Source organism: Kryptolebias marmoratus, linkage group LG11, assembly GCF_001649575.2.
Source record: "Kryptolebias marmoratus isolate JLee-2015 linkage group LG11, ASM164957v2, whole genome shotgun sequence".
Lineage (NCBI taxonomy): Eukaryota > Metazoa > Chordata > Actinopteri > Cyprinodontiformes > Rivulidae > Kryptolebias > Kryptolebias marmoratus.
The window spans coordinates 214,525-238,066 of record NC_051440.1 but is presented as its reverse complement, the minus strand read 5'-3'; the positions used below and the strand labels follow the sequence as shown (position 1 = coordinate 238,066).

The 23,542-nt window shown below is 41.4% G+C and overlaps 1 protein-coding gene across 1 annotated transcript in view; it reads left to right on the top strand.

Moving 5' to 3' along the window:
- Nucleotides 1–23,542, top strand: part of met (MET proto-oncogene, receptor tyrosine kinase) — a 142,138-nt gene that overhangs the window by 80,737 nt on the left and 37,859 nt on the right. The window contains exons 11-12 of the mRNA XM_037978035.1: nucleotides 14,204–14,413; nucleotides 19,108–19,257. Coding sequence (XP_037833963.1) covers nucleotides 14,204–14,413; nucleotides 19,108–19,257 — 360 coding nt within the window. The remainder of the gene's footprint in view (nucleotides 1–14,203; nucleotides 14,414–19,107; nucleotides 19,258–23,542) is intronic.

The following is a 23,542-nucleotide window of genomic DNA, read 5'->3' as shown; positions in this document are numbered from 1 at the left end:
GGCCCTCAGTCATGAGGGATGCCCGCTGCAACATCTCCACATAGCCAGCTGCTGTTTGACGCCCCTGCGCAACCTGAAGCTCCATTGTTCCATTGAAGGAAAACGCACCCTAAATCATGATGGCGCCCCCACCACTGTGCCGTGTAGAAAACATCTCAGGTGGGATCTCCTTGTCATGCCAGTAACATTGGAAGCCATCAGGACCATCAAGGTTAAATTTTTTCTCATCAAAGAAGACAACTTTCTTCCACTTTTCAATGTCCCATGTTTGGTGCACCCTTGCAAGGTCCAAACGGGCAATTTTGTGGCGTTGACGAAGACATGGCCTTTGAAGACGTTTTTTGTTTCTGAAGCCCTTCTCTCGCAGATGCTGTCTGATGGTTATTGGGCTGCAGTCAGCACCAGTAATGGCCTTAATTTGGGTAGAGGATCGTCCCGTGTCTTGACGGACAGCCAATCGGATCCTGCGGTTCAGAGCTGGTGAAATTCTTTTGGGCCTACCACTTGACTTTTTTGTTCCATTACCCTCAGGATCATTTAAAAAAATGCAAAATGACTGTCTTACTGCCTCCAACCTCAGCAGCGATGGCACGTTGTGAGAGGCCTTGCTTATGCAGCTCAACAATCCTACCACGTTCAAAGTCAGTGAGCTTTTTTGCTTTTGCCATCAGGAGGTCTTGACAGTGTAAAGACTTGACAGAAAATGACATGGCATCCAGATTTTTGCACAGCTTTTGGCTTTTAAAGACTATGGTCTTAAACTTTTGATCAGCTGAAAAAATCATGTTTGAGTGTAAATGCAGTTTGCAGAAAATTCCCTGCTCAAAAGGTCTTGTCTCTTGCACTGATTTTTTCCTTTAACATTGTGAGGCTCTATTTAGAACCTTCTTAAGATCCAATAGTGCAAAATGCAAATTCTTGCAATTTTTTGACTGGTCTTAAGATTTTGATCAGGAGTGTATTACTGCATAGAAGCATTAGCATATTATGAAATCAATTTAAAAATTCAATTCAATTTAAAAATACTTTATTAATTCCAAAGGGAAATTAAATGTTGTTTTAGCTCATAATCCTGGTTTTGTTAAAGAGTTGTTATAGTTGCTGATGGCAGTGGGCAGGAAGGATCTCTTATAGCGGTCTATCCCTGTCATGAAGGGTGGAGACGGAGGCGAACCCAGAACGCAGACTCATATTAAAAAGAAACTAATTTATTAAACTAAAGAATAAACAAAACAAAGGCTGACATGGCAGCAAAACAAAAAGATAAACAGAGCATAAGCACGGAGCAACAGAACCAGGAAATGACGGCAAGACAACAAGCAAACAACGACAATGGACCAGCAGAGTATAGACATAAATGACCGGGTTTTAAAGTGCTGAGGATAATCAGGTAAGTGGGGACAGGTGACATGATTACCAGACTTGGACAGGTGTAAGTGGGCGTGGCAGGAAGGCAGAGAGAGATAGACTGAGGAGGAAGGAGGAAGTGAAAAATACGAAACAGAAACTAAACACAAACCGATTAACTAAATCAGAATGAAACAAAACCAAAACACCGGAAAACCCAAATCACCACAGTATCCCCCTCTCAAAGGCCGACCCTAGACGGCCCCAAAAAAAACAAAAATACCTAGCACGGGAGGGTGGTGGGGGAAAAACAAAATGCAGGAAGGAGGGCAAAAACAAAACAAATTCATCAAACAAAAAAACGACCAGGCAAACGGCCTGGGGAACAAAACAAATTCCAACAGCCCAACCAGGGAACCATCAAAGTTCTCGAGGATGTCGCGGGCGACCGGGATGCTGCCCGCGGCGGAGCAAGAGTTCAAGCGGGCGACCGGGACGCCGCCCGCGGCGGAGCCAGCGTTCAGGAGGGCGGCCCGGATGCCGTCCTCGGCGGAGCAAGAGTTCTGGAGGGCGGCCCGGGCACCGTAATCGGCGAGGCAAGAGTCTTAAGAGACGGCCCGGGCACCGTCCTCGGTGGAACAGGCGAGAGCCAGGCTGACATGGACCAAGCAGGCGAGAGCCAAGCTGACGTGGACAAGCAGGCGAGAGCCGGGAGGACTGGGCGCAGCGAGAGCCGGAAGGACTGGGCGCAGCGCGAACCTCTCGACGTGGCTGAGCTGAGGGAGGCGCTGACCCCGACCCCAGGTGGAGCAGCGCAGAGCGAGGCGCCGACCCCGACCCTCAGTGGAGCAGCGCAGAGTGAGGCGTCAACCCCCACCCTCGGTGGAGCAGCGCTGAGGCGACCCCTTCGGAGACCGGGTGAGAGGCGACGGCGTCATCGGCGAACCCCTCAGAGACTGGGTGAGAGGCGACAGCGTCCTCGGCGACCCCCTCGGAGACTGAGTGAGAGGCGTAGTTGTCATTGGCGACCCCCTCGAAAACCCCTCGGAGACTGGGTGAGAGGCGTCGTCGTCCTCGGTGACCCCCTCAGAGACTGGGTGAGACCCTCGACGTGGCTGACTGAGGCGAGGCGTCGGTCCAGACCCTCTATGTGGCGAAGCGGAGCGAGACGTCAACCGGAACCCTTGGTGTAACCCAGGAGGGGAAGCTGAGGCGTCGTCGTCCGCAATCCCCTCAAAGACCAAGACAGGCGGTGGGGCATAACTGCCGACCCCCACCGAGACACGGACAGGCGGTGGGGCGCTGCCTCCGACCCCCACGAGACACGGACAGGCGGTGGGGCGCTGCCTCCAACCCCCACCGAGACACGGGATGATAAAGAGGCGTCGCCGTCCCCCTCAGGAACGCTGACCGGCAGAGAGGAGTTGCCGTACCCCTCAGGAACGCTGACCAGCAGAGAGGCGTCGCCGTCCCCCTCAGGAACGCTGACCGGCAGAGAGGCGTCGCCGTCCCCCTCAGAACTGCTGACAGACTTTGTAGATGTTACTGGGAGCTCGGCAGAGGGCACAGAGAGGTCCCCGGGCTCGGCAGAGGGCACAGAGAGGTCCCAGGGCTCGGCAGACAGTTCTGAAGGTGGGACTGAAAGCTCTGTAGGCGAGTCAGGAGACGGGACTAAAGGCTCTGCAGGCGGATCTGGAGGCACTGCAGGCGGTTCTGGAGGCGAGACTGAAAGGTGACAGGGTGAGCTGGGGATGAAGGTGGCTGAAAGCTGGTAGATGGATTATTTAAATGTCCTTTTAACTGAATTACCGTGGTGTAGATGTGGGAGAAGTGAGCCAAACTGAGAAGACCAGGACGGGACAAAAGAATCTTTTCTATGAGTAAAAAAGCGATTAAGTTGTGTTTGGGATCTGTATTTATGGCTGTTGATGATATAAGTCTATTTATTTGAGAAGAAATGTCCAGAAATTCAGTGAGTGGAAGTCCTGAGGCTTTGATATTGGTGGCAAAGTGGCACAGATCGGGGGAAACCAGAAGGCGGGCTGAAGACGCTGGGGGTGTGTCGCTGTCAGCGAACCTTTCGGAGGCAGGAGGAGAGGCAACGGTCCGTTCCACCGGAGAGGATGTGGTGGCAGCGGTCCGACCCACCGGAGAAGACGTGGTGGCGGCGGTCCGACCCACCGGAGCTGCTGCAGAGACGTCCGACCGATCCACCGGTGCGGCTGCGGAGATAAAAGAAATAAAATTAAGTGTAATAAAATAAAATCTATCAAGTATTTTTTTAATCCTTGTTATTTAAGTCAAAAAATTGTTTTGGACATCAAAAAAGCTTGGAAGATTGGATCATTGGACTTGGATGATTGAAACTTAATGGAATGGACTTGGAGAAGATGCACAAAGTTCGTGAGTAAATGCAACACTTTGTTGGAAAGAGCAGAGACACTGAACTGAAATTTGAAATGTTTCTAATGGACAATTGTTTGCTGGATCTACTGAAACTAATTTTGTGTTGACAATGGAGGAACAGGAAGAGATTCAAAAGGAACGAGAACTCTTTAATTTGATTAAAAGGCGTAGAGCCAAGCTTGGCGTTCTGACAAGAAAAAGAAATGACATTCATGCCCTAATTGATGCGGGAGAATCAAAACTCTCCATAAATGAGCATATGAAAACATTTAATAATTATTTAGCGGAGTTTATGGACTTGCAAATTTCAGTTCAAAGTCTGCTGAATGAGGATGAAAAGGAAACTGATCACGGCGATTGGTATGAACCCAAGCTGATCAGTTTTAAAGAATTTTTGGATGAAATCGAAACTTGGAGGAATGGTGAACCTGATGCACAGAAGCGAGAATTGTATGCAGCATCTGCGACTGAGTTAGAGGCGGCATCTCATGACAGCGACATTGGGCCGGATGACGGCGTGTCTCAGACAGCGCAACAAACAATCAGCAAAGTTTTTGAAAGGTTATCTGGGACCACAGCTAAACCACTCAGGAAGGTCGCTAGTAAAGCGCCCAGTATTGTTAGTAAAGCTTCGAGTGCGCGAAGTAAAAGTTCCCGAGCAGCTTCAATGGCGCTGAAGGAAGCCGAGGTGAAAAAAGCCGCTCTAAAAGCAGAGGTGGATGCGCTGCAAGAAAAACATGCGCTCGAACTGGAAGAAGTGCAGTTAAAAGCAAGGAAAGAAGCATTGGCTTTAAGAACTAAATTAAAGACGGCGGATGCAAAAATGCTAATTTATACCTCAAAGCATGATCAGAAAAGTCATGACTCCAGCACTAAAGTTGAAAATGATGCATCAGATTCTGCAACATCTACTGAGTTTATACCTGCTGCTACAGCTCAAAAGGCTCAAAGAAAACAGAAATCACTGTCAAAGCACATCTCTTCTCAGGTTGATGTTCATAGCAGTGCTCTAACAGAGATCATGAAAAGGCAGAATGAAATCACTGAGATGCTGATAAAACAGCAGAGACTTTCACTCCTCCCATCTCTAGAAATTCCTATTTTTAGTGGTGACCCTTTGTTTTTTAGATCCTTTCTTAAGGCATTTGAGCAAGGAATAGAAACTAAAACAGACAACATGCAGGATAGGCTTTATTATTTAGAGCAGTTTACCACAGGACAGCCTAGAATCTTGGTTAGAAGTTGTATGCACATGAGTCCACAAACTGCTTATGTGGAAGCAAAAAGACAGCTTGAGTGGAACTTCGGTAACAGAGCAAAAATAACTTCTGCATTTATAAATAAGGCTCTGAACTGGTCAGTTTTAAAGTCTGATGATGCTGCAGCTTTAAGAGCTTATACATTCTTTTTAAGAAGCTGTTTCAACACAATGGATGAAGCTGGGTTTATTGACGAGCTTGAAAATTCAACCAATATGAGGATTCTTGTTTCGAAGTTGCCTTTTAGGCTTCGTGATAAGTGGCGATTAATTGTGGTTGACATAGCAGAAAAGTATGATTGTAGAGTAAAGTTTAAAGATCTTGATTTTCTGGAAAAACAAACAGGAGCTGCATTAGATCCTGTTTTTGGAGAGAATCAAAATCCAAAAGAAAAGATGGCTTTAAAACCTTCAAAGGTTTCTTTAAAAACTAAAAGCAGCAGTTTTGCTACTTCTGTTGCTGCAGTTTCTGAACAAAGCAATGACAAACAGAAGCTGGAACAGGTTCAGTTTAGCCAAGAAGATAAAGATGTAGTTCAAACTCAGTGCTTGTTTTGTAACAGAAAACATTCCTTAGCAAAATGTGACTCATTCCAGCAGAAACCCAACAAAGAAAAGGTGACATTTCTTAAAACTAAAGGTTTATGTTTTGGCTGCTTACAGAAAGGGCATATGAGTAAAAATTGTTCACAGCGTTTGACATGCCTCACCTGTAATAAAAGCCACCCTACTGTTCTGCACATTGAATCAAAAGAACAGTGGCAAGTAGTTAAGGCTGAATGTAAAGAATCACCAGTCTCAAATGCTCTTGTGTCTGAATATCGATAGCTATACCAGGGCCGGGTCGAATAAGTGTGCTCTGTCAGTTGTGCCGGTAAAGGTAAAGTTGGAAAAGGGAACAAAGGTAGTGGAGACTTATGCCTTTCTAGATCCAGGCAGCGCTGCAACATTTAGTACTGAAGCTTTGATGATACAGTTAAATGCATCTGAAAAGAAAGTGGAAATCATGCTAAAAACCATGGGTCAGGAAAAGCCTGTAAGTAGCTACAAACTCTCTGGTTTGGAAGTAGCTGCTTTAAAACAAAATGAGTTTTTGAGGTTACCTGATGTGTATACTCAAAAGTCCATTCCTGTCACAAAAGAAAACATCCCTAAAGAGGAAGACTTAAGGAAATGGAAAACAAAGCAACTGGGCTTCTATTTTTTTTTTTAGTTGAAGACGTTTCACTGACCAGCATGGGACCTTTTTCAGTTCAAAACTGTAGAGTGTGTAGAAACTGTAACCTTGTTGGTACTTAATCCCGTACAACCATCTGTGATTTTCAACATTTATTTAGCAAAATGCTTCTGGAACTTATTAGAAAGTGACTTGTCAAATAGGATTTCTTTCCATTTTTATGTGTCCCCGAAACGTTCTTCTGATCAAACCATGCATCAGCACTGACACAACTCTTAGAATGCGTGAGGATACTTCTTTTTTCTGTGAAAAGAAACAAAGACATTTGACCAAGAGGTCTTTAATCTGATCACACAAACATAAATGGTATGAAACTAAGTAAAACTGCTCTGGTATAAATCACTCTAGATTTGACAAGCACTTTTGTTATGACTTGACTTTTTTGCATGCTGTAACCACTAATGGTCCTTTTGGGATGGCTGCTTCTCTCATCATCCCTCAGTAACTCTCTCAGCCTTCTGGTTGCCCCATTTGCACAGAAATTGTATTTACAGCTGCTTCCAACCTTTAGCTTCTCACCTCCTCTCCTTTAAACAGAGGAGACATTGACTGAACAATGCAACTGACTGAAGTTTCCTCTAATTCACTGAATAGCTATCCTTTTGCTGGATGCATTAGCGGCGGTGTGGGTGGGGGGTATAGATATGGAGGTTACTGTACAGTGAAGCACTATTTATTCTGTTCTGGTATGTCTAGGAGGGTTATTTGAATCCCTTTTCTTAGGTAACTTCATGCTACCTTTATGCACAGAAACACAAATTTTATTCAGTTGGAGCTCCAGGATTTGAATGTGTTTGCGTCTTTATCTTTTAGCATTTGCAGATGTGCCTAACTTACAGAGTGGATTCATGTATGACCATCTGGGCTGCTACGGCTGTAAATGGTGTAAATCCATCTAGCGGTTATTCAGATATAAACTTTTTGAAATTATAGTGTCTCCTACCGGTATAACTGCATTAAATGTATTACGAAGTGGCAATATCTCATCCACTATTGGGATCTAAATGCATTTTCCATAATCTTTAAGTATGGCGGAGATATTCATAGTTAACCGTTGTGCTAGCTAGCGCTGAAAGATTTGGTATTGCGTCACTCGCACAAAATTAAAAAATTTTAAAACTTCTTCATCATCGCTTCAGCAGATCAGTTTATAGATGTTATGTACCAAGTTTCACATTGATCCAGCTTATAATGTGGGAGTAGTATTCGAAAGTAGGTTTTGCCTTTATCGTTCAAAAAATGTAGTTAGGCGGAAGTGGGCGTGGCCAATGTAAAAGTGATGCAGAATCATCCAAAATTTAAGATCCCATCAAGATTTTGAGTGTAGGACGTGCGGCTTAGGAGTTATTATCAAAAACGCGTTGTCCTTTACTATAGCGCCCCCTAGGTCTGAGTATTGGCAAGGTTTTTCTATCATACTGTCTGGTTGGCTTTTCCCCAGCGGTTTCTGTTTTTTCTGGCCAACGCGTTTTACCGGAGAAGAAATTGTACGGATGAAAAATCCGTACAAAAACAACAGGGTTCTCTGCTCCGCTGGGAGCAGGCGAACGACCATGCCTTGCATTTGCCGTCCACTCGCTTCTGCGGGCTTGGAACCCTAATAATGGTAAATAACAGAGTGCTGTTTATGTTAGTCACTCTTTTCAACATGTAGCAGCAATCCAACCTCAGAGTCAGTTCAAACAAAACTCTGTGTATTACCCATTTTGGATGTAACTTTTTACATGCTGGAGAGACTGGTGTCTGCGCACATGCAAGTGTAAGTGTCAACTAGTGGCCTGCCATGGGAACTACAGCTAGTTGATGTGTTTGCAAAGAAACCCTCAAGGAGGGTGGAGCTGGGCTTTCTTTTTTTCAGATTAAGACATGACATGGTGGACAACATTATAATTGTTATAATGTATAATTATATCTGTATCATCTATCCATTTTCTTAACCCGGTTCTCCTTTCTGGGTCGTTGGGAGCTGGTGTCTATCTCCAGCCATCACTGTGTGAGTGGAGGGGTACACCCTGAACAGGTTGCAAGTCCGTCACAGGGACACAGAAACAAACAACCGTTCACACTCTCACCTAGGGGAAGTGTCAGAGTTACCAATTAACCTAACATGCATGTTTTCAGTCTGTGGGAGGAAACCGGAATGCCCAGAGTAAACCCATGGAAGCACAGGGAGAACATGCAAACTCGACTCAGAAAAGCCTCAGATTGGGAAGCGATCCTGCAGCTTTCTTGCTGGAAGGCGACAGCTCTAACCACTGCATCGCTGTGCCATCCTCCAGCAAACCATGTACATCAGAACTACAGTTTTTAATCTACTAAAACTCTTAAAATGCAGGAGCTTCAGGAAACATAAGTGCCCCCCATACCCTGGCTAAAAAGGTCCACTTTTCCTAAATCAGGAACCCCCCCCTCCTCACACACACACACATGCACACACACAAACTAAAAAAAAGCAGGCTACTTACATGTTACTAAGACTTATTTTTAGATTGTGTAGTGAATTAACCTATGTTTCACCCCTAGCTTTTTTACTCATACAAATTTAAATATGAAACATGAAGGCCTTGAGATAAAGTAAAAGGGGGAGGTGTCTGTTGTAGTTTACAAGGCAACAAACTTGTTAAACCTGTTTTTGTTTTTTTTTCTTTTTTCCCTCCCCCTCCCTCCCTCTTTCATTATCTTAGTCAGTAATTATTACTTCAGCTGTATAGCGGGCCTGGGGTACTTTTAGATAGTTCGGTACTGTTAGTTTTAGCATTGTCATGTTTTAGCTTGTTTAGCCTTCCTGTACACTTAGCTTAGTTACTGTACAATTAGTTATCATATTATATATAATTGACTGTTAGCGGGCCTTCTTTTGGTACCTCTTAGTTTATTATTATTATTATTGTCATTATCATATTCATATTGGCTGTTAGCAGGCCTTTTTTTTTTTTGGTACCTCTTAGCATTATACCACATCGATGTTTTTATTTCTATCAATTCAATTAACTTTGTATTTTTTATGTTGGCTGTTTTAGCGGGCCTTGGCACTGTTAGCTAGATTCTTAGTGGCTTAGTTTAGTAATATCATGTTTTAGTAGTTTAGTTATCCTGTACCTTAGTTAACATTGTCATGTTTTAGCTTAGTTATCTTGTACCTTGTACCTTAATTGGCATTACCATGTTCTGTAACTTTGTATTTTTGTTTAGTTTGGTTTCTTCTCTTGTATTTTGTCTGTAATTTTGTTCTCGCCTTGTGCAGAAAAGTGCTATATAAATAAATTTCACTTCACTTCATTTAAAAGACAAACAAATACCATTTTGCAAGCACTCTCTAAACTGATCACATTAATGTACTAATGTAATCAAGATCAACACCAACTTTTATGTTAGGGCACTTAGTTATTTTTCTGTTTCTCTGAACTTTTATTTTTATCTTTAGTTTCAGATTGATAGACTGTATGTGCGGTCTGGTGAAAATTAAAAATGAAAAACATACATGTTGTCAAAAAAAAATTAACAACTCTTTCCAGTTTTTTTTTTTTTTTTTCAAAAAATATAATGGACATTGTGAACAGGGGTTCTGTAGAAAATGTACCTAACTTGATGTAGATACCTCTCTAGATGACATCAGTTTAGAGAAAAAGAATATAAATCTGACAGGACTGATCATCAAATGGCTAGTCCAAACACAGCCAAGACCAAAGTTAATCTGTAGTTAGTCTTAAAAGCAGCTTGGGTCTCAAAAATATCATAGCAATATGTTCAAATGTTATTTCAGAAATGTTTACAAAGCACAAATTTTGTATTACATGATTATTCTTTAATAATTCTGTTTATTTGTGAGCGTAAACAGCAGCAGCAGCTAACTGTATCACTTTTGATGCAGCCTTGGTCAATTATGGCAGAAATTTATGTTGAAATAACCATGTAATTGTCATGTTGGGTGGAGATGATGGAGACGAACCCAGTGCGCAGACTCATTTTAAAAGGAAAGTAATTTATTTAACTAAAGGATAAAACAGAACAAAAATGCTGACGTGGCAGCCCAAAACTGAAGACAAACTAAAATAAAAAACTAAAGACAGGAACAAAGTACTAACTGGAGCAGGGAGCAGGAACATGACCAACCGGGAATAGACAGGACAGAAACAGGACACACAAACAATGGACCAGCGAGGTATGGAAGGAGTGACCGGGTTTTGAACACTGAGGATATCGAGGTGAGTTGGAACAGGTGGCATGATTACAGAGCAGGGACAGGTGTAGATGGGCGTGGCAGGGAGACAAGTGAGTAACTGAGGAAGAGTGAATGGTGACAGAAAACAAAGGCACAAGTAACAAGACCCAAACTAACAACAAGAGTAACTGAACATAAACCGAAATCATGAAAACAATAAACAAAACCACAAATAAAAACTCAAAACCCCACAGTAATGTGAAACTGATAATAAACAGGCTGAAAAAACAGCACTTACAGAAACCGTTTTGAAATTTTTGACATTGAACTTGTTTTAAGTTTAGAACTTTGGTCTTGTTTGCATACAGACTAGTTATTAGCTCATCATATTTGTCAAACGTAAACTCTGTTTTTCCAAACAGAGGCCATTCTAAAAGCTATCTACAACAAGTAAAATATATTAATTCTTGAAACTTTGCTACAGAACCCCATTTCAGAATGGTGAGAATATTTCACTTCCTTCTTATCCAAATGCAGTAAACTCCTGTTCACAAAGGCCAAGGTGGAGATAGTTTAATGCTTCAAAAATGCTGTTTACAAACCGATGGCTGATGTCTCAAAGCATTTGTTCATTCTATAACTAAGTCTGATTCATAGAGACCTAGAGACAGCCACATGTGAGTGTTGTTACAGAAGAGTCTGTCTCCAGATCTCCTCCCCTCCTCCCTTTCTGTTTGTAGCACAGATTATTTTTTTATCACTTCATTCTTGAAGAAAACTCTGTAATATACATAACTAAGCCCAAATGAGTCACATTTGGCATTTTATTAGGCTTCAGACAGTAATTTCTGTAGACTCTAATCTTTATATATGCAAACTGGTTCTAACCGATTGTGAACATGTTCCACCCGCCAGCTGCGGTCTACTATTTATAGTTCAACCATAGTACACACCACATGGAAACAAATACAGATGTTGTCTTTCCTTAAATTAAAAGCTCTCTTTCTGACTGAAATTTTTTTTCAACCTGGACAGATTCACACAGAGAAAAGCTGCAATTAGATAGTTTTATTAGACATGAAAGACATAAGATTTTGGCGCTCGGATCCCAGCAGAAGACGAGGGTGCTGTGAATAGCAATAAGCTTGGATGAGAATCTTAGGATGAGGATTAGAGGCATTTTCCCCGGGCCAGACACTGGTGGTGGAGGTTGAAGAGAGCAAGGAAGCTTGAAGGAGCTGAGAAAATAAGGGTGGAGAAGGGCCGGAGGTGGGTTGAAGTTCTGCTGGTGAACAGATGAAGCCATGGATGGAGGTCCTTTTAAAGACGAGGTTCGGTCTGATGCTGATAGGCTGCAGTAGAAGCGCATGACTCAGCGATTGGATGATGCAGGTGAGGCTGAAGCGGGCCTTCCAATTTGAATTTACACCTGAGCTCCATTACCAATGAGTTATGCAGATGGTCAGCTCACTAGCAGACCACTCCTGTCCCCTTTTGTATTTTGTTTATGGTTGATTTTCAGTTATGCGAGTTAGTGACTCTTTGGGACCTAAACAGTAAAATTATTTTACCTTATCGAGGCAAAGTGCGATAATGAAACTGCAACAGTCAGTTTTCATTTGAGTGTGTTCTAAAGTTTTGGCATCTATGGTCATAATTTCTTCTTCTGAAAATTAAAATACAAAATTAATTTCAACATTTGAACCACGATTAGTTTGCTAGTTATGTTTCATGTAATTTAACCCAGAATAATAGGATGTGAACACCATGAAAAAGTGAGGTAATAAAAAGTTTGGTATCTATGGCCCACTACTTGTTCTCAGTCACAGTTAAGAAAGGCCAGCCCAACCTTTATAGATACTCTAGATCAGTGGTCTCCAATCCTGGTCCTCGAGGGCCACTATCCTGCATGTTTTACTTGCTTCTCTGCTCCAATCAGTTGGTGATTAACAGGCTTCTGCAGAACATGAAGAGGTAATTTAACCACTGAATCAGGTGTGTTGGAGCAGGGAAACAAGTAACACATGCAGAATAGTGGCCCTCGAGGACCAGGATTGGAGATCCCTGCTCTAGATCCTCAGTCTAACAAAGAATAGTTCCCAACCTGAAAACATAAAACAAATGATGCCAAAGTAGGAAAAAGCTCAAGGAAATTAGGGACGATTTGTTTGGAAATGGCTAGTTACAATCCTAAGATTGCCTAAGACTTTCAGCAAAGATAACAGAGATGCCCACTTCTTAAACACAGTGGTAGAATTCATGATTTGGGCTTGAGCTGCAGCCCACTAAAAGACATAGGCTTTTTTAAGAATCAACAAATATCATCCATAAAGATGTGAACTGACAAGAACCTTGGTAACACAAAGGGTTTGTCTTGACCATTCAAGGTATTCCAAGTTTATCTATGGTCAGTGTCCTTTGTTTGTTCCAATACATCTTTGGCTTGGAGGTCCAAATGACAAAAAGTAAAACCAAACAAAACCTTGGAGTCTTGCCTTGGCTGAATACACAATGAAAAAGAAACTGTTGTGTCCTTGTGCCATAACAGCAGCTATAAAGAAGTATTGCGTATAAAAGGAATTGTCAAGGCTGAAAATGAAATTTGGATTTAATTAATGGTGCATAAGAATTGAAGTCCTCTTATTGTTTTTTGGCCAGTTTTCAATTTGCTACTCTTCCCATAGTTCTGGAAAAACCTGTACAAAACATCAATGCTATTGGGAATCCTATGCTATGAATTTTGGTTGCAGTGCATCATGTGACATGAACAAAATAGTAAAGAAATAAACTGCAAAAGGTTTCCACATGCACAACATTGGAAATTTGGAGCTCTAAAGCTCAGACATACTTCACAATAGAAACCTAATTTAAAGTTTAAACAGGTCAGAGAAGGATGGACTTTAAATGACTGAACTTGCAGTTTTATATCTTTAACAGTTTTGACAACCACATTTGTATTATTTTTGGAGCTGTGATGTTCAGCTTTGAGCTGTTTAAACTTTCAAAATTTTGTAAACTGACTACGTAAACCCTCAAGCTTTACATTTCTTCTACCTTCTACCTTTCTCTCACTGCTATATGACATTTGATTTTCTCTCAAATGCCTAATACCATACCATATCATACCACTTTATTTCTAAAGCACTTAAAAAACAACATAACAGCAGACCAAAGTGTTGTACAAAACAATGTAAGAGAGAAAGGAAATAAAACAAAAGGAGTTACGGAAAATTTTTAAATAGTACAAGTTAAAAAGGTAAAGATTTAGACGGAGATAATAACTCACTCTGGATTAAAAGCCAAGGAGAAAATGTGTGTTGTGTTCACAATTTGCTTTTCAAACCTTTTCATGTGTGGCGCCCTGATGCTTTTGTCACTTTAAAGATGACTTATAGTTTTTACACAATGACTGATGCTTATCCTACATTTCTCTCTGCCTGTCTTAATAAGAGGGCTGTCAGGGAGTGAGAGGCACAAGAGTGTAGTTACCATGGTGACCCTAATGAGCCCCTGGCAGCAGCTTTAACATTTCTTTTGATCTTAGTTGTCTTTACTCTTCTTTTACAGTTTATACATCAGACCATCAACATTTTGTCAGCTTAGATGATTTTACAAAAGCATGTCCCAAATCACTGAATAGAGTTGATGGATGTTGAATTATCTGGCAGTAGCTGCGTTGACGCCCTTTAAATGTCTTTGGATTTTTATGTCTTGTTCTTTTGTTTACAGTCAAGAGTTTCCTTTCTCTAACCACTATGTGTTTGTCTATGTGTCAAATATGTTTCTTCTTCAGAGTTGTGTGTATGGTGAAAACCAAACCTCAATCCAGTGCACCACTCCCTCTTTGGCCAAACTGGCCCTCCAACCACCGGTGGTCACCAAGGTGGAGTTTGTCCTGGATGGCTACAAAACAAATCAATGGGACCTGATCTACGTAGAGGACCCTCTATTCCAGGACCCGAAGCTTACATCTAAGGACAACAAGAGCATTGTGGAACTGAAAGTAAGGGTGCTTGTACCTAAAAACAAAAACATCTGACAATTTTACCTCCATTTTCTTTACTCAGAACCTCCCAGTATCAAAATGCTGAACAACACAGATCAGTTACAGAACAGTAACCTTTGGTAAAGTTATTGCTTTACACTGACCCTGCAGAAGAAAAAGTGGCAGAAATAGGTGCAAATGAATACTGCAGAACATTCTCGTTTTTTATGGATGTTGAGTAAGAAAACCTTTATTTATGAGCTGTGGCGAATTTCAAATGCAAAAGAGGTACCATGCACAGTCTGCTAACTTTCACAAATATTGCTTCGAGTTTATGTTTATTCTCTTCAAGTTTACATTTCAGAGCCAGGTCGGTGTGCTTCACCTCAGAGCTGTCGCAGACATTCACACGTACAGCCGTTCATAGCCCAGGTCAAGCTGGGAAGGAAACAATACAGAAAGAAAAGCAGGAAGTGGAGTCTGTTTCCCATCGTTTACACCCTCCTCCCCAACATCCCCATCTTTTTGCTGTTGTACCTCTATGCTCTCTGTTGACTTGTATTGTTCTTGCTGAGGTTAAACCTCTTGACATTTTAATGCTGCCTTTCAAACAAGCCACCAGACCCTGTTTTAGGAACACAATGAAATATGCATTTCTTTTTATTTTTTTGTCTTGACTGCAGTTCGACAGTTTGTGGCAGCTATGCTGAACTTGTCGCAAGGGAACCTGACAAGTTTTTTGTTGTTGTTCTAGTTTTTCATTTTCTTCTTTCCCCCTTTCCCAGACGTGACCTTGGCCCCAATACTAAACCCACCACCAGCCAAACATCTATCCCCCTTCATCTCTCCCTTCGACCCAGACAGCCAACTCCTGTTTTCACCCGGGGCTGGATGGGGGGGTTGGTGGTAAAAGGCATCATGGTGAAATAGACCACATTTAATGCCATCTGATAACCATGCTTTGCTGTGACCTCCAGTAAAGGCTGAATGTTAGTCTCATTTAGTGCCATCTGATAAGTCTTGCCCTGAAATTGCAGCAAACGGCCAACAAAGAAATATTTACCTTTGGCTGACAGTTTTGCTCTTCTATCCTGACACATAAAGGACTTAAGCTGTTGGCTTTGGCTCAGAACCAGGCTCTTATCGCTGCCAATCATTATGCAGGCGACTTACAGGAGACTCTGTGCCATTTATCTTCCTGACAGTTTATTTTGAATTACTGTAATCTCTATGACACCTTTTTTCATAACTTTACCACCTTTCAGCTCTCTGTATGCTACAGCAGGGAAACACACAAGATGATGTTTGCATTTGATTATCTTGTCTCGGCGCGTGGTTATATTGCCAGTGCAGTGAGTTAGTGAATTGTCTCGCTGTGGGTGCAGGCAGCCAAAGTGCTGTGTGTTTGTATAAGAAAGAAAATGTGTGTGTGCAGGAACAGGTGCGAGGCTCCGGTCTGTGTCAAATTGGAAAATCCCAAACTGTCACGCAAGGAATGTGATCATTCTCTTTATTGCCCTGTGCTACACTCAAACAAGTTGTGTGTGTGTGTGTGTGTATGTGTGTGTGTGTGTGTGTGAGAGCGAGGGAGAGAGAGAGAGAGAGAGAGAAGAGGGATCAGGAAAGCATGGCAAGGAAAGTCAGAGAATAAGTGGAAAGAGAAAAGCAAATGAAGCTCTTTGTTTTCCCACAACTTTCCATCAAGCAAAGTAAAACATTAACTGTATTTCCCTTCAGATCCCATCAGATTTGATAAAGGACTGGTAGTTGAACTACCAGAAGTTGCACAACTAAAGCAAACTGAGAAGTACATTCTGCTTCTGATCAGCCATGACTCAGTTCCACCAGGGGAATCCCAAAGCAACAGTTTCAAACTGTAAAACTAGGCATTTTGTCTTTGAAGGTCTTTTCCTGAAGAGAGATCTGTATGAGTGAGATTATACAGCCTGTTGACTGAGACTAACTGTTGACCAGAGAAACAAAACAACTCTTGTCAGACTGAAGCTAGTATCTCACATGGCTGTGACTAGTTGGTGAAAGGCATTCACAAGGAGTCACCAAAACGTCTTGAAACGGTCACAGGTGTTCTCAATTTCCCTTTTTGAGTTGCAGAGGCCCACATCTTGTCGCTTGACTTTTGAACATGTTAGAACGAGAGTACCACCAACACTACATAACCTGTCAGAAAATTGTCATAGTTATTCATAGAATACATGCATCTAGTGTTGGGGCACAGAGGTTTTCTCAAAGGGTTCACCTGTGACCTTGAGCTTTGACCCCATAACCTTGATATCAATAGGGATCATCCGTGACCCATGAGGTGTCCAGATGTGAAGTTTGACATTTCTATGGTAAAGAGTTTTTTAGAGTTATTTAGAGCTCGGTCAATAAATTGCCCAGACAGATGGACAGAAGAATGGCATACCATAAAATAATGCGTCCTGTCTTAGGACGGGCGTAAAAAAGTTGTGTAATAAATTTTCTCAATTCAGTTTCCATAATTCTACAGAGTTAGAGCTGTATTTTGACACATGCTGGAAGGTCTCTTCTGACAAAAAAACCTCTGAGGCTACAGCCATGAATGTCCAGGTTTAAAAACCAACTAGAAGCACTTGGAGAGTGCAAACCTCTGTCAAGGCCATAGGGTCATCAAAAATTGTAGGATCTGTATCATGATCTGAATCACTACCAGAGTTTAATTACCTGTGTGACAACCCCAATATCTCCTAAAAATTTTTTCAAAATCTGTTCAATTGATTTGAAGTAATCTTGCTAACAGACAGACAGACGGACAGACAAGCAAACTAACCAACACTATCGAAAACATACTTGATGATGAACAAAAATTTAATTAAAAGTTGGCTATTTGTCACAAATGTCACAAATAAATTGTGACATTCATGTGATATTCCTGCAAATGACATGCAAACATTTTTGTTGCAACTTAGTCACAAAGGATCATAATTATGTCTAAATTTGATCATAATTTACTCTTTTTTTGTCACATTTCCTACACTATTTGATTGGCTAAATGTAGAAAGAGTCAAAACAGGTTTTTAGATGCCTACAACAACCCTGTGACTACTTTGAGAGTAATTTTTTTAAGCAAACTTTTTAAACATTTTCAAAATTCCATGGAAACAAGATAATCATGAACATTTTGAGACGTTTTTGAAATTCCCTCCAAAATGCAATTTGTAAATTGTTGCCAACATTTGCAGCCCAAAGATAAAGATTTCAGTTAATCGATAATAGCATGACAACACAAACATTCTTTTCAAAAAATAGAAACAATAAAATTGTCTCATACAAATGTAAGAAGGTGTAAAAACACTTAATATCTTGTTTGTTCAAAATTCACTTTGACAACTGTCTGCTGCAGATAAGATACTGTCTGCTCATAAATACTTCTTATAGTCCTACAATAAATAGTTTTTGATCAAGTCTATTAAATAAGCTGTGAATATGTTTCCAAAATATGCCTTTTAAAATCTCTTTAAAAATTGTTTTAAAGGTGCACAACAATTGATAACACTTCACTTTTTTAAAGGTCTGTAAATTGCATAGAGCGCATTCTTCCTGTTTAATTAATTTATATTACAAATTTGGACAAGAATAACATAAATTTAGGGCAAACCTATGCCAGCTAGCAACCATGAAATAGACAGTTTATCTTACAGTCTGCTTGATTGCAAGCATTAGTCCTCCAGGTCTCTGTATGGTTGTTAATATGAAGCCCAGAATTTTTCACTGAACATTATATGATAAAACACCCATTGCAAAAGTGGCACCAAAGACACAGTGAGCAAAAACCACATAAATAACTACAAACAGAAGAAAGAAAACAAAATGGACTTTTGTTTTGAGGAAATATTCCCTAAAAGTTTTGCTGTGAAGCACATTTGTGTCAGGATTCGGTTTTGTATGTTTTTTGTTGTATTTAGTGTTTTGTTTATGGTCTCTTTTTGGATTTGGGTTTGTTGTTTTCATGTGGTCTGGTTCTCTGTGTCTGTCAGTATTCACCTCTCCTCCGTCTGTCACTTGTTTACTTGCCATGCTCATCTACACCGACTCCTGGTTTCATAATCATCTCACCTGTGCCCACTTTTTCTCCTGTGTTTAAAACCTGGTCATTTCCTCCACTCACTGCTGGTTCATTGTCACTTCCTCGTTTCATTCTCTGTCCGGTTATCCTCCTGTCTTGTCTCAGGTTTGCTTGTGCCTCGTTCCTGGATTTTATGTTTAGTTTCCTGCCACGTCAGCCTTTGTTTTGTGTTTATTGTAAATAAATGAGTTTTCTTTTAGTTTTTACAACGAGTCTGCGCTCTGGGTTTGCCTCCTTCTCCACCCACCTTGACAATTTGTACAGTTTATCACAGAGGGACTTCAAAGTCATAGAAATTGAGTCAAATTCCTGGTGAAACCTCACTCAAACTTGTTTTCCCTTTGATAACAAAACATTTAACATGCAATGCTATCAGGTATCGCCAACCAGTGGACTGGAGTGTGAAACTGTGGCCCAATGACTCAAAATTATAGCCTCAAAACAATATGAGTGCAACCAAAAAAAGCAAAGATACCTGATAACACCTTGTATAGTAAGGTTAAACATTTGGTTGGATTGTGTTTCAGAGTAGAAATATAACAATGACATATTTTTCGCTGCTTCCTTCTTCTTTCTCTCTCTTCTCTCCACCTACTCTCATCTGTAGGGTGATCGGATGGACAAAGAGGCAATGAAGTGTCAGGTGCTAACGGTTTCCAACCACAGTTGTGAGACTTTGACTCTGGTAGGAAACACACTGGAGTGCACCGTTCCCATTGAACTGCAGGCAGCCATGGCCAAGGAGCTGCAGGTGGAGGTGAGACACACCTCAGTATATGCACTGTTTGTCTTCATGCCACGCTACTACTCTGCATTACCTGTGCAATGACATTTTAACAACACTTGACACAACGGATTGAAGAAAAACACTCAGGCCACCTCAAACACATACATGTTAACACACTGAAACACATCCTCCTCGTTCCATTAAAAAAAAGACTTATTCCAGTTTCTCTGCAGAGAGAATATTTTAATGTACCGTATGTGAAGTGTTGTTTTGATGGCAATACAAGTTGTGTTTGTGTTTGGACCAGGTGTTAAACCAGTTCTAATTGGTGCCATTTACCAGACATGTTGGTGACATATCATAAAACACATTTTGGTAGCACTTTCTAAAAAGGTTACAACAACATTAACTAACCTTTAACACAGCATTTTCTAATGATGGGTCTATGAAAAAGTATTCACCTATCTACCATTAGGTTATGGTTAATTCATGATTAATTCAATATTAACAAAGCACATTTCTGTTGCTCTTATTTGGAAGTGGTACAGTTTTTTTATTATTCTAACTTAAAGAATGTTGCAATGGCTTGTGTCAGTTAGATTATATTAAAAAAATATATCTGTAAACCACAATTTTGAGTAGCACAAAGCTTACTCACTGACGTACATATTAGCTTTTATTCAGACATAAATTGGTGTACGTGTAGACTGGCGATGGATTGGAAAAATAAATAAAATAAATTGGTTTGCAAATGGCACAAGTGGTGGTATTCTGAGTGTACTTTAGTGTTATCAGGCCAAAGTCTGACAGTTGATTCCACATGAAAGTAATTATTTTTAAAACCATCCAACCATCCATCCAGCCATTTTCTTTATCTTCTTCTCCTTTCTGAGTCACAGGGAATTGGTGCCGATTTCCAGCAGTTACTGTTCAAGAGGCAGGGAATACAGCAGTACCTGCGATGTAGGGACACCCCTAAATCTGGGCCAAAGTGTCCCTTAATAGCAGGTGTCCCTTCATGAGAGGGACAGTAAATTGTGGTGAGAAAATGAACACCAAATTTCACACTGATCTATTTTATTAGAATCCAACAACAAATGTATACTAGTATCCGCGCAATTTGCGTCTTTCCACACCCATACTCCTGAGCAACTGCTCTACAAGACTGTCTGGCATTGATCACCACACGCTGATCCAAACTGAGAGTTTTTCTTTTGCCGCCGCCACGAATAGCCATTTTCCAGAGAGCTTTACTATCCAAGAATTTCCGGTTGCAAAAATCATGCGCACGATATTTCGTTTTAGGGGGTTTTTTGGCAGTAAGTCTCGTTACCACGTTACCAACGTTACATACGGTGTCCGCTATGTAACGTTTTCAGAGGGAAAATGTTACATACTTGGGGTGTCCGTGTCCGTGTTTGACAGGTGTCTGCTAGTCAGAGGGAAAATTAATATGTCCTCTTCCTGGACCGTTTATTTAAACTTTTATTCACTAAACAGGAAGTCTCTGGCAGTGCTGCTGGATCGGGCGACGAAGGATCAAAGACATGGGTGGAGTGCTGCAACTGAAACCCGTGGCTGATCTTTTCTGGTCAGTGAGTGGAACATCATACAAGGAGTTCTGCTGAGAGTACTTTGGGATGCATCCTCTCACTGTCCACTGCATCGTCCATCAACAGGTTTGCAGGGCTGGCTCAGTCGACGGCTGCCACATCACTATGACGTATCCATAAACATGCAAACAGGAGATAATGGATAATCTTTACTACAGTACAAAGTGCTGTTTGAAACTACAGATTCAAATATGGATTATTTGCCTATTGAAAGTAGTCCTGGTCTGCTGATACCTCCTCCGGGGCAGACACCTCAGTAGACAGTTGGTCCCGCCAGAGAGCACCGCTGACTGCTTCCAAACCAGCCTTCCCCCTCATCCTCTGCAACATCTTCCTCAGGCTCATCCTCCGCTGGGCTCCCACACCTTGTAGTGGCCTCTTGTACGGAGTGATGAGGGGGAGTGGACTTTGGAGGCATGGGTACCCTCCATCTGCAAGGATAAAATGCCCTGGAGGAGGGTAGACTGACTACCTGTACTGTGGGCTGTGGCGGAACACCCTGGAATCATGCACCAACCCAGGCCAGCCCACGTACGTGTCAATGAAGCGGCCACGATGGTCACACACTGCCTGGAGGATAATGGAAGGAAACAGCTTTCTGTTTCTGTAGCACTGACCATCAGGGCCGCTCGGAGGCTTGATCCGGATGTGGCAGCCGGCAATCGCACCTGCTGCTTTCACAAAAGCTCTGTGGCGTGCCAGCCCTGCAAACACATGAGACACTACCTCCAGGTCCTCTGGGTTTTTAGGGAGGTGGATGACCTGGTGGCGAACGGCCACCACCTCTTCTGTTATATGATAGACGATGCGGTGGACAGTAGAACGAGACATCCCAAACACTCTTGACACCACCCTGTAGGATGCTCCACTTGCCAGCCAGAAAAGAAACACCAGGGTCTCAATTGTGGCACCCCAACCATGTTGTTGATCCAGGTTCAGAAGATTAAGCAACACTGCCAGAGACTCCCTGCTTAATCGAAAATCTGGTCTAGGATCTTCTCCATTAAAAAAACGGTCCAGGACTGGGACACTGAGGTTTATCCTGCAGTATAAGGGTCTGGTCTGGTTAAGGAAATGTAGAGAACAACAAAAACATTAGTTCAATGGTGTGATTTAATTTTTTTATAAAATATCAAAGGATTATCACAGTTATGAGGCTTAAGGTAAATATGATGATGTGCAGTGAAAACACTTAAGTGCTATTTTATTAATAGAATTTTAAAAAATGAAAGACCCTGATTTCAACATTTTTACAACTTTATGTACTAATGGATCTTATAAAATAAAACTAATATTGGATAATGTTACGCTGTAATCCAAATTTAAGATACATTTAGATTTTATTTATTGTGCAAAAGTTAAAGTTAATACATTATAGTGTAATCTTTCAGTCACTGAAATTATCCATGAAACCAGCATAAGTTAACAGTTTTTCCTTGAAATTTTGTAGACAAAAAAAGAAAATTAAGTTACCTGGATAGGACGGTCTCTCATCAAAATATATAAAAGCTGCTGGCGGCGACGATACAATTCTTGTAATTCTTCTAATATTAAAAAAGTGGTATAAAAAACTTAATAAAATTTCTGTCTCCATTTTCTGTTTTTCTGGTTGCGCACTGTTACGGTTGCTAGGTGACAGGACATACGCCGAGGTAAATTTGAAGGCTAGATCGTCCCAGTTCATAACCGCTGACTTCGTACATATACCGGGTAGGCCGGGTCCTTCGAAGGATGCGGCCGCTGAGTTGGGACACACTGCATGACTGCCATCAGCTGAAATACAGGTTTATCGTTTCCTATCCTGCTGACATGGGACTAGCAGTGTGCTTTTTCCTGTTTATGCCATATGATTTACTGCATTGTGGCTGGGCAGCTGTTGTCATTTTGAACATGAATGTGCGTGTTTTTGTTCCAGTAGTAAATGTCTGATTTTTCCAGCAATATCAAAATAATATTACACATAGTGAAAGTCAAATGATGCAGATTTCATTTCAGACCCATCCAGTGAAATGCAGCTTGTATTTTCCTGTCTGAGAGTTTCTTATGAATTTGTGAAATCCTTGTGCTGAAATCCTTGTTGGGAGATGTCCACCATTTCTGGTACAAGCTACCATGAAATGCTTATCTTCAGACTCGCTGAGAGATAAGCTCCAGCAGCCATCTGCAGACTGAGCTTTATCAGGCCAATCACTGTTGACTTGTGAAGTAGCCTTCAGAGGAAAGCCTTTATCTATGGGCAGGGTCAGACAATATCCTTTTGCTGCACAAGCCAGCACACACAACCTTCAGATGTATCCAGACAGTCTTAATTTACACACACATGCGCACAAATCGTTTCATCAGCAAACTTCATTTCCACAAAACCTAATAATGGCTGAAGCAATATCACTGATGTAATCGGTCTCCAGACTGTCTGCAGCCATGATTATAGAACACCATATGTCTGAATGCCAACTTCATAGCTTGAGCGTTTGCAATGCATTACTGAATGTATCATGTGTAGCACAGTGGCAACTGTTTGTGAGACACTCTCCTAACTGAAGTGCTGCTTAAAGTGCCACTGGTTGGTAAGAATGAACCTACATTAAAGTTACCAGCCAGACTTGTCTGTCAAATACAAACTTAGTTTAATTAAATATAGTTTACAAAATCATAACACTTTCAGTAGTTAGGCCCGAGCAGCGACAGCGCTGCGAAGGCCT